This window comes from Salmo trutta, chromosome 1 (genome assembly GCF_901001165.1).
Source record: "Salmo trutta chromosome 1, fSalTru1.1, whole genome shotgun sequence".
Lineage (NCBI taxonomy): Eukaryota > Metazoa > Chordata > Actinopteri > Salmoniformes > Salmonidae > Salmo > Salmo trutta.
In genome coordinates, this window is record NC_042957.1 from 37,737,259 (window position 1) to 37,752,892 (window position 15,634).

At 46.7% G+C, this 15,634-nt stretch overlaps 1 protein-coding gene across 2 annotated transcripts in view; it reads left to right on the forward strand.

Moving 5' to 3' along the window:
- LOC115195526 (papilin-like) overlaps nt 1–15,634 on the forward strand; it is a 38,592-nt gene that overhangs the window by 14,837 nt on the left and 8,121 nt on the right. For both annotated transcript variants that reach the window (XM_029755444.1, XM_029755455.1), the window contains exons 7-8: nt 3,068–3,376; nt 11,473–11,649. In XM_029755444.1, coding sequence (XP_029611304.1) covers nt 3,068–3,376; nt 11,473–11,649 — 486 coding nt within the window. The remainder of the gene's footprint in view (nt 1–3,067; nt 3,377–11,472; nt 11,650–15,634) is intronic.

Here is a 15,634-nt window from a genome sequence, read left to right on the forward strand (position 1 = left end):
ATTGATGAAGGGGCAAAGGATAAGGCTGTAATGTAACAAAATGTGGAAAAAGACAAGTGGTCTGAATACTTTCTGAATGCACTGTAATTCATGTCAATGGCCTAATAGTACTGTAGAGATCTTTTTACTTGCACACAATATAGCTGGGTTACCCTGTCCTGTCCCTAGGGGTCCACGGCCCTGCAGCGCCCCAACACACCCCACTCAGTTTTAGGATCTTAGTGAAACATTCTTTATTGGTTTCGGGTGTGTTAGGCCAAGGCCAGAGTGACAACAGTGCAGCAGACCTCCAGGGCCAGGACTGAGTAGCCCAGCAGCTAGGGATTGCCTAAATACACTCTAAATCTTGTAATAAATGCTAGGTTACAGTTTCTTCTGATAACAGCCTCCAGTATAACCATTTCCAAACAAATAAAAACAGATTGAAGGGAGAATCTGTAGACATATTGAGATAAAAGAAGACTCTTTACCAGAATTCAGCCAGCCTTCATAAGACCATAACATACGTAAATATATACCTTTCTGTGTTTCACACCTCCAGCAGAAGAATTACATTTCTGAGTGCATGATATTCAGTTTCACTGGCATATAGTATCAAATCAAATGTATTTATATAGCCCTTCTTACATCAGCTGATATCTCAAAGTGCTGTACAGAAACCCAGCCTAAAACCCCAAACAGCAAGCAATGCAGGTGTAGAAGCACGGTGGCTAGGAAAAACTCCCTAGAAAGGCCAAAACCTAGGAAGAAACATAGATAGGAACCAGGCTATGAGGGGTGGCCAGTCCTTTTCTGGCTGTGCCGGGTGGCGATTATAACAGAACATTGCCAAGATGTACAAATGTTCATAAATGACCAGCATGGTCAAATAATAATAATCACAGTAGTTGTCGAGGGTGCAACAGGTCAGCACCTCAGGAGTAAATGTCAGTTGGCTTTTCATAGCCGATCATTGACCGCTCCTGCTGTCTCTAGAGTTGAAAACAGCAGGTCTGGGACAGGTAGCACGTCCGGTGAACAGGTCAGGGTGCCATAGCCACAGGCAGAACAGTTGAAACTGGAGCAGCAGCACGGCCAGGTGGACTGGGGACAGCAAGGAGTCATCATGCCAGGTAGTCCTGAGGCATGGTCCTAGGGCTCAGGTCCCCCAAGAGAAAGAAAGGAGAGAAAGAGAGAATTAGAGAGAGCATACTTAAATTCACACAGGACACTGGAGAAATACTCCAGATATAACAGACTGACCCTAGCCCCCTGACACATAAACTACTGCAGCATAAATACTGGAGGCTGAGACAGGAGGGGTCAGGAGACACTGTGGCCCCATCCGATGATACCCCCGGACAGGGCCAAACAGGCAGGATATAATCCCACCCACTTTGCCAAAGCACAGCCCCCACACCACTAGAGGGATATCTTCAACCACCAACTTACCATCCTGAGACAAGGCCAAGTATAGCCCACAAAGATCTCCGCAATGGCACAACCCAAGGGGGGGCGCCAACCTAGACAGGAAGACCACGTCAGTGACTCAACCCACTCAAATGACGCACCCTTCCTAGGGACGGCATGGAAGAGCACCAGTAAGCCAGTGACTCGGCCCCTGTAATAGGTTTAGAGGCAGAGAATCCCAGTGGAGAGGGGAACCGGCCAGGCAGAGACAGCAAGGGCAGTTCGTTGCTCCAGTGCCTTTCCGTTCACCTTCACACTCCTGGGCCAGACTACACTCAATCATAGGACCTACTGAAGAGATGAGTCTTCAATAAAGACTTAAAGGTTGAGACTGAGTCTACGTCTCTCACATGGTTAGGCAGACCATTCCATAAAAATGGAGCTCTATAGGAGAAAGCCCTGCCTCCAGCTGTTTGCTTAGAAATTCTAGGGACAATTAGAAGGCCTGCGTCTTGTGACCGTAGCGTACGTGTAGGTATGTACGGCAGGATCAAATCGGAAAGATGGGTAGGAGCAAGCCCATGTAATGCTTTGTAGGTTATCATTAAAACCTTGAAATCAGCCCTCGCCTTAACAGGAAGCCAGTGTAGGGAGGCTAGCATTGGAGTAATATGATAAAAAAAATTAGAACGTTCTATGGATGGTCTTAAATTACTAAAGGTTATGTCTGAGATATGAACATGACTGGGTATTCTAACATATCTGTATCCATTCATCATCATCCTCAATAGTGTCTCCCAGGTCTTCCTCACATTTTAGTTTTTTATGTTTTGTGTTATTGAGAAAAGCCTCTATCAACCCTTGATACGGTTTTGAAATCAACTTTAGAGGTTTGTTACACTGCCATAAAATAGTTTGTCTTTGAAGCTTCTTGCTTGTCCAGTGTTTGCTGCACAGAGAGAATAAAGTGTTGTATCTGCAAAAGTTCACTTCTGCGCCGTCAGAGACTGGTCTTCCCTGGTTCTCTGACCATGCTGTGACCCCTGTCACCATCTGATCCTGTTCAAATGAGGCATGACAAAGAAATACTTGTGTACATTTATACATTATATTATCCAAGAATATAATCAATGGTTCAATAATTAAAATGGCCATTATTCCCAGATCCCAGACTGTAGCCTACACATTAACCTGATTCTACTAAGACATGATGAGCATAGTGTTGTTTAATGACTATTCACCATGCCAGTGAAGCGTGTAGAGCTGTTTTATACTATGTCAGTGTGAAAGTAGGGAATTAGCTAGTGAAACTGACGGATCAATAACATTACTATACTGACTAAAAACAAACATTGCGTTGAGAAAACGTTTGGCAGCTGGTTTCATCGTTTGATTCAGGTCTAGTGTGATTAAGCAAAAATAATAATAGCTAAAGTTAGTGTGTGGAGTGGCTGCCAAAGCTCCATTCTGGGTGTGTACAGGAAGACTTGGCATGGCTCCTGTTGCAGGGTTGGGGCTGCCATGGGGGGCAGGAGTGTCCCAGGCATGTCCTGGCGATGGGAGTAGGGAGGATAACCAAAACTAGCATGGGAGGGAGGTTGTGGGGGGGAATATAACTGTGTCATCTGTTCAGGGATGTTGTTTGACCATGTAATCCTCCTATATTTTCCTTCTCTAGGCTGTGAGAAATGGAGAAATCATTGGCATGGACCGCGATGTGGCGCCTGCCACTCCCGCTCCCGCTGCCAACCTCCGGTACAGCGAGCCGATCATGTATGCCTTCACATACAGCGCCTGGTCCGAGTGCTCGGCCCCCTGCAACAGTGGCACCCAGCATCGCAGCGTGCAGTGCATGGTGCAGGACTCGATGGCACCCCATGTGGTGGATGACTCTTACTGCGTCTCCCAGCAACTACCCAGGCCGGAAAGCCAGCAGGCCTGCAACCAGCAGGGATGTGCCGAGTACAGCGTGTCCAGCTTCAGTGTGGTGGGTACCTGGGGGGACCAGTATGGCCAGTATAGTGAGACTGTTACCAGTATTATTACTAGTATGATTATAAGACTAAAGGGTGGTTGTGGAAGTGTGGTGGGTTACCAGTCAGACCTGGGTCAAATACATACTGTGAGTTGCAATGGATTTAGTTTAGCCGGTACCGATGGAATAGTCCCAAAAGTACATACTCCAAACTAATTCAAGAACATCTAGTCTCAAATACTTTCATGTATTTGACACAGGTCTGGTCCCAGTATTGTCAATAGAGGGGCTAGAAATGACTTACATGCTTTCTAAATATAGTATAATCAAATTATAAATGCACTAGCTATAAGATTTCACCTTCCTTATAACAATAAAATACATATTTGCATGTTTAGTGTTAGAGAAAATGTACATATTTTCTTAAGGTCTCTCTTGATCAAAACATCTGCCCCCACCGCTGTGAACGCTACACCTGTCACAGTTGTCGTCGGTGAAAGAGGACCAAAATGCAGCAGGTACGTGTATGCTCATTTTGACTTTTATTTAACCATCAAAAGAACACTCCAAAACACGAAAACGAACGAACAACAAACAGTCTGGCAAAGCCTAGGGCTGAACACAGAACAATCACCCACCAATACCAAACACAAACACACCCTTAATTATGGGACTCTCAATCAAAGGCAGATAGACAACACCTGCCTTCAACTGAGAGTCCCAACCCCAATTAACCAAACATAGACATACACTTACTAGACTCCACATAGAAATACATAAACATAGACTATAAACCAAAACCCCAGAAATACTAAATCAAACACACCACCCTGAACCACATAAAACAAATACCCTCTGTCACGTCCTGACCAAACTACAATACTAATTAACCCTTATACTGGCCAGGACGTGACAGTACCCCCCCTTAAAGGTGCTAACCCCGGAAGCACCTTTAAAACAAAAACAAAAACAACCCCAAACAACAAAACAAAAAATTCCCCTCTATTAAAGGGAGGGAAGGGAGGGTGGCTGCCGTCAACGACGGCACTGTGCTACACCCCCCCTCCCCAACCCACCTATATCAGGAGGTGGCTCCGGTTCAGGCCTTTCCCGGCAGTCGGGCCACTCTGGCAACTCGGGACAGTCTGAGCGGTCTGGCAACTCGGGACAGTCTGGGCGGTCTGGCAACTCGGGACAGTCTGGGCGGTCTGGCAACTCGGGACAGTCTGGGCGGTCTGGCCACTCGGGACAGTCTGGGCGGTCTGGCCACTCGGGACAGTCTGGGCGGTCTGGCCACTCGGGACAGTCTGGGCGGTCTGGCCACTCGGGACAGTCTGGGCGGTCTGGCCACTCGGGACAGTCTGGGCGGTCTGGCCACTCGGGACAGTCTGGGCGGTCTGGCCACTCGGGACAGTCTGGGCGGTCTGGCCAGTCTGGCCACTCGGGACAGTCTGGGCAGTCTGGCCACTCGGGACAGTCTGGGCAGTCTGGCCACTCGGGACAGTCTGGGCAGTCTGGCCACTCGGGACAGTCTGGGCAGTCTGGCCACTCGGGACAGTCTGGGCAGTCTGGCCACTCGGGACAGTCTGGGCAGTCTGGCCACTCGGGACAGTCTGGGCAGTCTGGCCACTCGGGACAGTCTGGGCAGTCTGGCCACTCGGGACAGTCTGGGCAGTCTGGCCACTCGGGACAGTCTGGGCAGTCTGGCCACTCGGGACAGTCTGGGCAGTCTGGCCACTCGGGACAGTCTGGGCAGTCTGGCCACTCGGGACAGTCTGGGCAGTCTGGCCACTCGGGACAGTCTGGGCAGTCTGGCCACTCGGGACAGTCTGGGCAGTCTGGCCACTCGGGACAGTCTGGGCAGTCTGGCCACTCGGGACAGTCTGGGCAGTCTGGCCACTCCGGCAGTTCAGCGCAGTCTGGCCACTCCGGCAGTTCAGCGCAGTCTGGCCACTCCGGCAGTTCAGCGCAGTCTGGCCACTCCGGCAGTTCAGCGCAGTCTGGCCACTCCGGCAGTTCAGCGCAGTCTGGCCACTCCGGCAGTTCAGCGCAGTCTGGCCACTCCGGCAGTTCAGCGCAGTCTGGCCACTCCGGCGACTGTTGACTGGCGGGCAGCTCCGACGACTGTTGACTGGCGGGCAGCTCCGACGACTGTTGACTGGCGGGCAGCTCCGACGACTGTTGACTGGCGGGCAGCTCCGACGACTGTTGACTGGCGGGCAGCTCCGACGACTGTTGACTGGCGGGCAGCTCCGACGACTGTTGACTGGCGGGCAGCTCCGACGACTGTTGACTGGCGGGCAGCTCCTGCCCCGTCAAACAGCCCTTGTGCCCCCCCCTAAAAAATTCTTGGGGGTGCCTCTCGGTCTCCCTAAACTCTTCCATCGCCCTGGAAATGCTCCTCCTTAACTCGGCCCATGTCCATCCTTCCTCCTCGTTCCTCTGCTGCTTGGTCCTGGTTTGGTGGGTGATTCTGTCACAGTTGTCGTCGGTGAAAGAGGACCAAAATGCAGCAGGTACGTGTATGCTCATTTTGACTTTTATTTAACCATCAAAAGAACACTCCAAAACGAACGAACAACAAACAGTCTGGCAAAGCCTAGGGCTGAACACAGAACAATCACCCACAAATACCAAACACAAACACACCCTACTATATGGGACTCTCAATCAAAGGCAGATAGACAACACCTGCCTTCAACTGAGAGTCCCAACCCCAATTAACCAAACATAGACATACACTTACTAGACTCCACATAGAAATACATAAACATAGACTATAAACCAAAACCCCAGAAATACTAAATCAAACACCCTTTAACCAAACACACCACCCTGAACCACATAAAACAAATACCCTCTGTCACGTCCTGACCAAACTACAATACTAATTAACCCTTATACTGGCCAGGACGTGACAACACCGAGCTCTATTTTGGCTTCCTGAACTCGCTAAGAACACACCTTTCATTTCATATTAAACCTATCCATCAATGACAAACAGGGTTTTTTTGTTTAAAATCTAAGAATATTTTTTTATTTATGACTATAAATCAATCTCTGAATATGCTATAATGATGAAACCACTCTCTCCTGCTGTGTTAAGATGTAAGGATTTGTCTGTGGTTGTGACAAAGGGTTCAGTCAGGAGTTGATGGACAGTCTCAAGTAGTTTCCCAGCCTCAAGTAGTTTCAGATTTCACATCCTACCTCACAGGCGAACAAAATATATTACTGTCTGTGGCAATCAGGGCTATCGCTCAATGCAAGCCATTTCCATCTAGTGTTCGCACATCAATTTATATGCCAAAATGTCAGTCGGTACCAGTACCAGAACCACACAAAATATTGTATGCTACAGATTGGAAAATAAATGTGACTCTGGATGACAACATAATGATGTTTGTTTCCAACATTAGGGCTGTTTTCCTAGTGAAGATAATCCGCTTTGTGTTTTGTTCCCTTGCTACGATACTACCAAGTATTGCAATAATGGTATTGTCCCACCAAGCCAGTAAAAAAAGGCATATTACACCCTATGTTGTGATAATTGCAATTTTTGCTCTATAACCCATTTGTTCATACGCCACCTTGATATACAATAAGGCCAAAACAACAAAAAGACATCAGTCACACAGTGGTGGAATAAATTCAACACATACATTTGTTTCATCACAAAACCGGAAGGGCAAAATCTGTCCTGTGAAGTCAACAAAGCAAATAAATATTGCATGTAATAAACAGTTACATGGCCTACAGCATGGTCAAGCAAGTTAATGTTTGACAGTTTACTAAACAACTACTAATTTAGAACCATGGAGTTAAGCAAGTCAGCACAAAGGCAACAGGAGCATTGCCTCTGCTATTCCAGCACCATTTTATCTTAAACATTGAAACATCATCAAATCAACAAGGTTGTATGCAGTGTATGCTTAGTTTAATACAGTGAAAACAAACTTAAATATACCAAAAACGATTTAGTCCAATCAACAAACTATACTGGAAACAATAAAACACTATGAAAAATCAGGGAAACCTGGCCTGGTATTCATAGCTGACTTTGAAAAGGCTTTTTGATAAAGTACTACTGGAATTTATAAATGCCTGGAATATTTCAATTTCAGAGAATCTCTTATACAATGGGTTAAAGTTATGTATAGTAACCTTAGGTGTAAAATTGTAAATAATGGCTACTACTCAGAAAGTATTAAACTGTCAAGAGTAGTAAAACAAGGCTGTCCACTATCAGTATATTTATTTATAATGGCCATCGAAATGGTAGCAATAATATCAAGGGGCTAGAAATCCAGGGTTTAAAAACAAAGGTGTCACTGTATTCTGAGGATTCATGTTGTTTTCTTTTAAATCCACAATTTGGATCCTTTCACAGCCTCAGAGGATCTTGATATTTTTTTCTAACCTCTCTGGATTACAACCAAATCATGATATGTGTACTATATTAAGTTTTGGATCACAATTTGTTTTTACATTATCATGTAGTTTACCAATAAAATGGTCTGACGGTGATGCGGACATACTCGGTATTCATATCCTGAAAATTATCACACTACAATACATTTTTATAGAAAAGGAAAATACCTGTATATTTGTGGGAAAATCACCCTGATTAACTCTTTAGTCATATCCCAGTTTACCTATTTGATTATGGCCTTGCCTACACCTAGCGAAAAATATTACATTTTAGTTGGAATGGCAAGCCAGACAAAATTGAATGTATTTATATAATGAATTTGAATTTTGAGGGCAGAAATTATTCAATATTAAAGCATTAGTCCTCTCACTAAAGGCTTCAATCTCACCCCATATTCAGATTACAGCAATAGAAAGTTGGTGGCAATTTCAGTTTAATCCACCAGAAAAGACAGAACAAACAATATTACAAATATTATGGTTAAACTCAAATATACACTATCGTTCAAAAGTTGAGTCACTTAGAAATGTCCTTGTTTTGAAAGAAAATCAAGTTTTTTTTGGTCCATTAAAATAACATCAAATTGGTCAGAAATACAGTGTAGGCATTTTTAATGTTGTAAATGACTATTGTAGCTGGAAACTGCAGCTTCTTTTTTTAATGGAATATCTACATAGATGTACAGAGGCTCATTATCAGCAACAATCACTCCTGTGTTCCAATGGCACGTTGTGTTAGCTAATCCAAGTTTATCATTTTAAAAGGTTAATTGAACATTATAAAAGTCTTTCGCAATTATGAATGCTTTTAAAAATATTGATATTTATTACTTTCCAAATAAACTTTATATTTCCATGGAAATACATGGGTAGCCCCTCATAGCGCTCAACTATCAAGGATTGCTATGGGGCGCAATCGGCGATGTTGGCTTGTGCACAATCAACCAACCTTAACACACACACCCCCTCTCTGTGTGTGGTTACAGTAGGCTAAAGTATGTCAATGGTTTTAGGAACAGCAGTAACATCAGGCAGGATTTAGGCTACCAACTGCCTAGCCTGTTGTAGCTCAATCTTGGGTGCAATGGTCACATTCCCGCACTGACTAACTGTGTGTGTGGAGGCTAATTGAGTTAACGTTACGTTAATCTACATGCTACACTAGCAAAGTTCTAAATTATATAACGTTAGCTGTCGGCTATATTAGCCACGATTTACCGTTCTTTGTGCAGCTTCAAATGTCAAACAAAGTTCAAAGTTGTTGCACCTCCGTCTGTAATTTTTTGCAAGTTGCAATCCATTTTTTGTTGATACAGCGTAGTCTTTATATCCGAAAATAATAATTTTGGGTATCATCTTTCCAAGGGCTCCATCTGAATTCACCCGCCGATGTTCCTCTGCACTGCCACATGCAACTTTTTCCCAGCTGGCACAATTTGATTGGCTGCTGTCCAATTCAAACTGTAATCCGTTAAATGAAGAGTTGATGCCCTGCACACTTTTTTAATAGCATAATTTTTAATATTTGGGCTTGGGGAGGGTATCAAGTTAGTTCGAGTCAAAAGGCTCAAGTCCAAGTTAAGTCACGAGTCATTGATGTTAAAGTCAAAGTCGAGTTACAAGTCATCATATTTGTCATGTGACTCGGGTCCACACCTCTGCCTTGTAGTAACCAAAAAAAGTATTAACCAAATCCAAATATATTTTAGGTTCTTCAAAGTAGCCATCTTTTGCTTTGATGACAGCATTGCACACTCTTGGCATTCTCTCAACCAGCTTCAACTGGAATGCTTTTCCAACAGTCTTGAAGGAGTTCCCACATATGCTGAGCACTTGTTGGCAGCTTTTCCTTCACTCTGCGGTCCAACTCATCCCAAACCATCTCAATTGGGTTGAAGTTGGGTGATTGTTTAGGCCAGGTCATCTGATTCAGCACTCCATCGCCCTCCTTTTTGTTTAAATAGCCCTTACACAGCCTGGAGGTGTGTTGGGTCATTGTCCTGTTGAAAAACAAATGATAGTCCCACAAAGCGCACACCAGATGGGATGGTGTATCGCTGCAAAATGATGTTGTAGCCATTTTGGTTAAGTGTGCAGCCATGCTGGTTAAGTGTGCCTTGAATTCAAAATAAATCACAGACAGTGTCACCAGCAAAGCACCATCACACCTCCTCCTCCATGCTTCACAGTGGGAACCACACGTGCAGAGATCAGTAGTTCACAGCAGTTCACCACTGTGTCTCACAAAGACAAGTGGTTAAGAAGGAAAGAAATTCCACAAATTAACTTTTAACAAGGCATACCTGTTAATTGAAATACATTCATGGAGAATGTCAAGAGTGTGCAAAGCTGTCATCAAGGCAAAGGGTGGCTACCTTGAAGAATCTAAAATACACTTTTTTGGTTACTACGTGATCTCATATGTTAATTCATCACTATTATTCTACAATGCAGAAAATAGTAAAAAAAACAACAAAAAAACACTAATGAGTAAATGTCCAAACTTTTTACTGGTACTGTATATATGGGGGATTGGAAATGATGCAGACAATTACATTGATGGAAACTACATTCTATCTGCAATATTAAAGCTGATTTACCCCTTAAAGAAAATTGGTCCAATCAATGTTCCTAAATATCATGTGGCTGTCAGTGGTACTGATTTCTGTCTCTCTCGCTCTCTCTCTGTGTGTGTGTGTGTGTGTGTGTGTGTGTGAGTGTGCGTAGACTAGTTGAAAACCATGCCATCATCCTCTCTTCATGTTGGCATAATGTTTATGGGTCTGTCATACAGTACGCTTTTCATTTTTGTTGTCATAGGATACCTAGTTAAAATGCTTGCTAGCCTAAGTTCCTCGCATGGGCAACAATGAATCAGCTAAGTTAGCTAGTTAACATGAGCCTACATCTAGGCTACATTTTGAATTTCAATCGTCTGTGGCACAATATATGAATTCATGATTAGATCAGAATCACAGTTATAATCATTGGCCTGTACAGAGTATTAAGTCAAAACCACAAGTCCAAATCCCCATCTTCATCCATGACTTTAGAAAGGCTGCTTTAGCAAGCTAGCTTCTGCAGGACAACAACACAAGCTGACCAGAAACACGTTTCTGAAAATGACATTTTGCTTTCGATGTGATTTGATTGGTGTGAAAACAAATCCAAACTGGCCTCTCTTGGGGTGTGTTTTGCTGCGTCAGGACAACCCACAGTTGAGCTCAGCTCAACGTTGATTGGCTAAATGCTTGCTGGCATCAATTAAATGCATGGCGACAACGTCATACTCTTTTGGTCCAGACAGCATCAGATACATGGGCCACACAAACAGACAGAGGGGCGCTGTTTCCCTTGTTCGGATGATTTCTCAGGTGAGATTGAGCCACGTTGAAAACAGAGAGATGAAAGCTACATTTTCATTGGTGAAATATTTGGGGAAGCCTGGCTTTCCATGGCAACCATGAATACACGCCCCTGCTGGTTTGACTCCTTGAGCTGACAAGGTGAAAAATCTGTCAATGTGCCCTAAAACAAGGCACTCTAACTCTAATTGCTCCAGTGTATGTTGCTCTAGATAAGTGCCTCTGCTAAATTATTAAAATGTCAAATGTAAGATTGAGCCATTGATCTTGTTTTGATGCCAAGTTTCCCTATTATATATTTCCCATTCCCAGTGTTCGGTGACCTGTGGGGACGGCCAGCAGACCAGGGAGGTGGTTTGCGTGGGGGCGGGAGGGGAGCGTTTTGGGGACCAAGCCTGCAGTGGTCTGGCACGCCCACCTGCAGTCCAGGCCTGCCGCAAGCCAGCCTGCCACATCCACATCAGCTGGCACGTCCATGACTTCGGACTGGTAACAGAGATACATTTAGTTGTTTGTTAAATTGTTCCACATTGTTGCTTTGGCAATACATACAAGTCATTTTGTCATGTCAACAAAGCATTTTGAATTGGAAAGGGATGTTCGATATGATACTATACCAGAGGAGGCTGGTGAGAGGAGCTATAGGAGGACGGGCTCATTGTAATGGCTGGAATGGAATCAATGGAACAGTGTCAAACGTGGTTTCCATATGTTTGATACCATTCCACTTACTCCATTCCGGCCATTACAATGAGCCTGTCCTCCTATAGCTCCTCCCACCAGCCTCCCATGTACTATACCCTTATGTAGCATCTCTGTAATGGAGATACAGGAATACAAAACAGGAGTAGCGTCTAAACATGAAACCATACTACCTAATGGGTGATACAACAGAGTGCTAGATAAAGGGGAAGTAATCAGGGAGTGATGAAGTCCAGGTGTGCCTCATGATGGGGCGCAGGTGTGTGTAATTGTGGTTGCCAGGTGTGCGTAATGATGGGTTGCCAGGACCAGTGGTAAGTAGACCGGCGACGTCGAGTACCAAAGCGGGAGTAGACGTGACAGTACACCCACCCCAAATGCACGGCTTCAGCCGCAGGATGACGGCGGCCATGGGGACGGCCCCGAGGGCAAGGAGCGGGCTGGTTCGGTCGGTGAAGGTGGAAATCTGAGATGATGTTGGGATCTAGAATGTCGTCCCCCGGAACCCAACACCACTCCTCTGGACTGTACCCCTCCCAGTCTACCAGGTACTGGAGCCGACCCCACAACGTCAGGAGTCCAGAAGGGATCTGACAGCATAAGCGGGGCTTCCCTCGATGTCCAGAGGAGGTGGGTCATGGGGGACGGAATCAGCCAGGGAACCAGGAACCACCAGCCTGAGTAGGGAAACGTGAAAAGAGGGTGAGATCTGGTAGTTAGTGGGAAGCTGTAATCTGTATGTTACCTCATTGATTGACCCTCCAGAGCACTTTGAATGGCCCCACAAACCGGGGGCTCAGCTTCCGGCAGGGCAGGAAGAGCGGGAGGTTCTTGGTGGAGCCAGACGTGATCACCAGGTTGGAACACAGGAGCCTCACTGTGGTGACGATCCACCTGCTCCTTCCAGTGGAGGATGGCGCATTGGAGCCTCATGTGGGCAGCGGGGTTGAATCTGGTAAAGAAAAGGGCCAACCTTGCTTGGCGCGGGTTCAGCCGCCTTGCTGTCCGTATGTACTCCAGGTTCCGATGGTCGGGGAGGATGAGAAATGTGTCTGCGGCTCCCTTCAGTCAGTATTTCCACTCCTCTAATGCCAACTTCACCGCCAGGAGCTCCCGATCACCGACATCATGGTTCCTTTCTGCAAGAGACATTTTTCTAGAGTAGTATGCACATGGATACAATTTTTGTGGATTACATTGAAGTTGTAACAGGACGGCCACCACACCCACTTCTGAGGCATCCACCTCCACCACGAAGGGAAGCATAGGATCTGGGTGGTGAAATGGGGTGGAGGTTAAACACCCCTTCAGTAGGCAGAATTAAACGCCAACTTACGGGGACAAACTTTGAGGGGACTCCAAAAACCGTTGTAGTCCCTTTATGGTGGTTGGGACTGGCCATGACCTGACTGCATCTACCTTCCTCTCCTCCAAAACAACTCCCTGCGGGCTGATCCTATATCCCAAGAAGGAGACGGCAGCTTCAGGAAGCTGGCACTTCTCCGCTTTGACATACAGTTGGTTCTCCAGGAGGCGTTTCAGGACTACCCGGACATGGACGATATGCTCATCCAAGGTGGCCTAGTAGATCAGGATATCATTAATATACACGACCACCTAACGGCCAAGCATGTCCCGAAACACCTCATTCACTAATGCCTGGAACACTGACAGAGCATTGGCTAATCCATAAGGCATCACTAAGTACTCATAGTGCCCAGATATCATGCTGAAGGCCGTCTTCCATTCATCCCCCTCCGGGATGCGGATCAAATTGTAGGCACTCCGCAGGTCCAGCTTGGTAAAAAAAAAAAAAAAAAAAAACAGGCCCCACGGAGCTGTTCAATGGCGGCCAACACCAACGGGAGGGGCTACTTGGTGATGATGGTATTGAGACCTCTGTAGTCAATACATGGACAAAGACCCCCCTCCTTATTGGCCACGAAGAAGAAACCTGCTGACGCATGGGGAGGTGGCTGGGCAGATGAACCCCTGTTGGAGAGCCTCCTGGATGTTTTCCTCCATAGCCTTGGTTTCAACCACTGACAGGGTAGATGCGGCTGCGCAAAGGCGCATAGTCTGTTAGCAGGTCGATGGCACAGTCCCAGGGGCAATGAGGAGGGAGACAGGTGGCATGGGTCTTGGGAAAAACCTCCCGGAGATCCTGGTAAACCTCCGGGATGTCGGCCTGAAGGGCAACCACCGGGCTCTCTTCCGACATCAGGGTCACGGCCCAGGCCGTGATCTCCATTCTCAACCAGGAGATGGTGGGGTCGTGGCGTTGGAGCCACAAGATGCCGAGGTTGACTTTGTGTACGGGTGCCTGGATGATGAGGAAGGGAAGTTTGTTTTGGTACAGGGGTCCCACGGTGATGGTGAGTGGTCCTGTGATGTGTGTGAATGTCCCAGATCCCAGTGGTCAGTTATACAGCGCTTGAACTGGAAAGGAGAGCGGGTATGATGTTATTTTCCGGGAGGTGCCAAGGGCCTGGACAATAAAATTCCCAGCGGCACCGGAGTCCACCAGAGCTGTAGGAACAACACTTTGGATAGCCAGTTAGTGAAATCAGTACTAAAAAGGGTTTGGTGGGGAGTGATGATGGAATACTCACACCTACCCCAGAAGACGGGTGATCACGGGACCGTCCCTCTGCTCTAGTGGCTCCCGGGTTGTGACGTAGTGGACGCCGTTGAATCTGGTGCCTCTCTTGACCACAATAAGGACAGAGCCCCAGCTGTCTCCAATGGCGTCACTCAGCCACGGGGAGGCATGTGGCCCCTACCTCCATGGGTTCAGACTCTTACTCAGATCGGTCAACGAAGGAGGGAGAGAGGCGATGAGAGTGCCACCACTCTCGAAGGAGTTTATGCAGATGGATGGCCATCGTGATGAGTGCATCCAATGAGAGGGTGTCAACTCAGCATGCCAGCTCCGTCTGGACCTCATCGCACAATCCGCTTCTCAATAAGGAGCGGAGTGCAGGCTCATGCCATCTGCTGAATGCTGCCACTGTATGGAAGGTAAGGGCGTACTCAGCAGCAGTCTGGTCCTCCTGCCGTAGTTGGAGTAGGCATTCACCCCCCTCTCTGCCCTCCGGTGGATGATCGAAGTCTCCTCTGAACAGAGCCATGAACCTCCCATTGGAATCCAGCTCCTCTCCTCTCCCCCAGATAGCTGTAGCCCACTCCAACGGCCGCCCAGTCAGCAGGGAAATAACAGTGGCAACCTCGGACCTCTCGGTGGTGGGGGCTCCCGTTTGATGAGAAAAATAGTTGACTGCACCTGAGGTCATATATGTCTGGAAGGGACAAACTGACCTGTGACCTGGGCATGCTGTTGAATGGGCTGGAGTGCTGGTTCGACTCATTGTAGAATATCCTCCGCTCGTTGGGGGGGGGGGGGGGGGTGACGTCCTTTGAGGAAGATCTAGACATTGAAGAACGCAGAGAACCTCATCCATCGCCGTCTCCAGTTGACCCAGCTGCACGTGGTGTTGGCGGTGTAGGTCCACCTGTTCGCCGACCATCTAGGAGAGGTCTCGGTTGGCTACTTCTTCCATTCTGCGAGGTAGTATTCTGTAACGGAGACGCAGGGAGTCAGGTGCAGTCGGTGAGTTTAATAGGAAAGACCATGGAGTGAATACAAAAACAGGAGTAGCGTCTAAACATGAAAACAAGAAACAATACTACCTAATGGGTGACACAACGGAGTGCTAGATGAAGGGGAAGTAATCAGGGAAGTGATGAAGTCCAGGTGTGCCTCATGATGGGG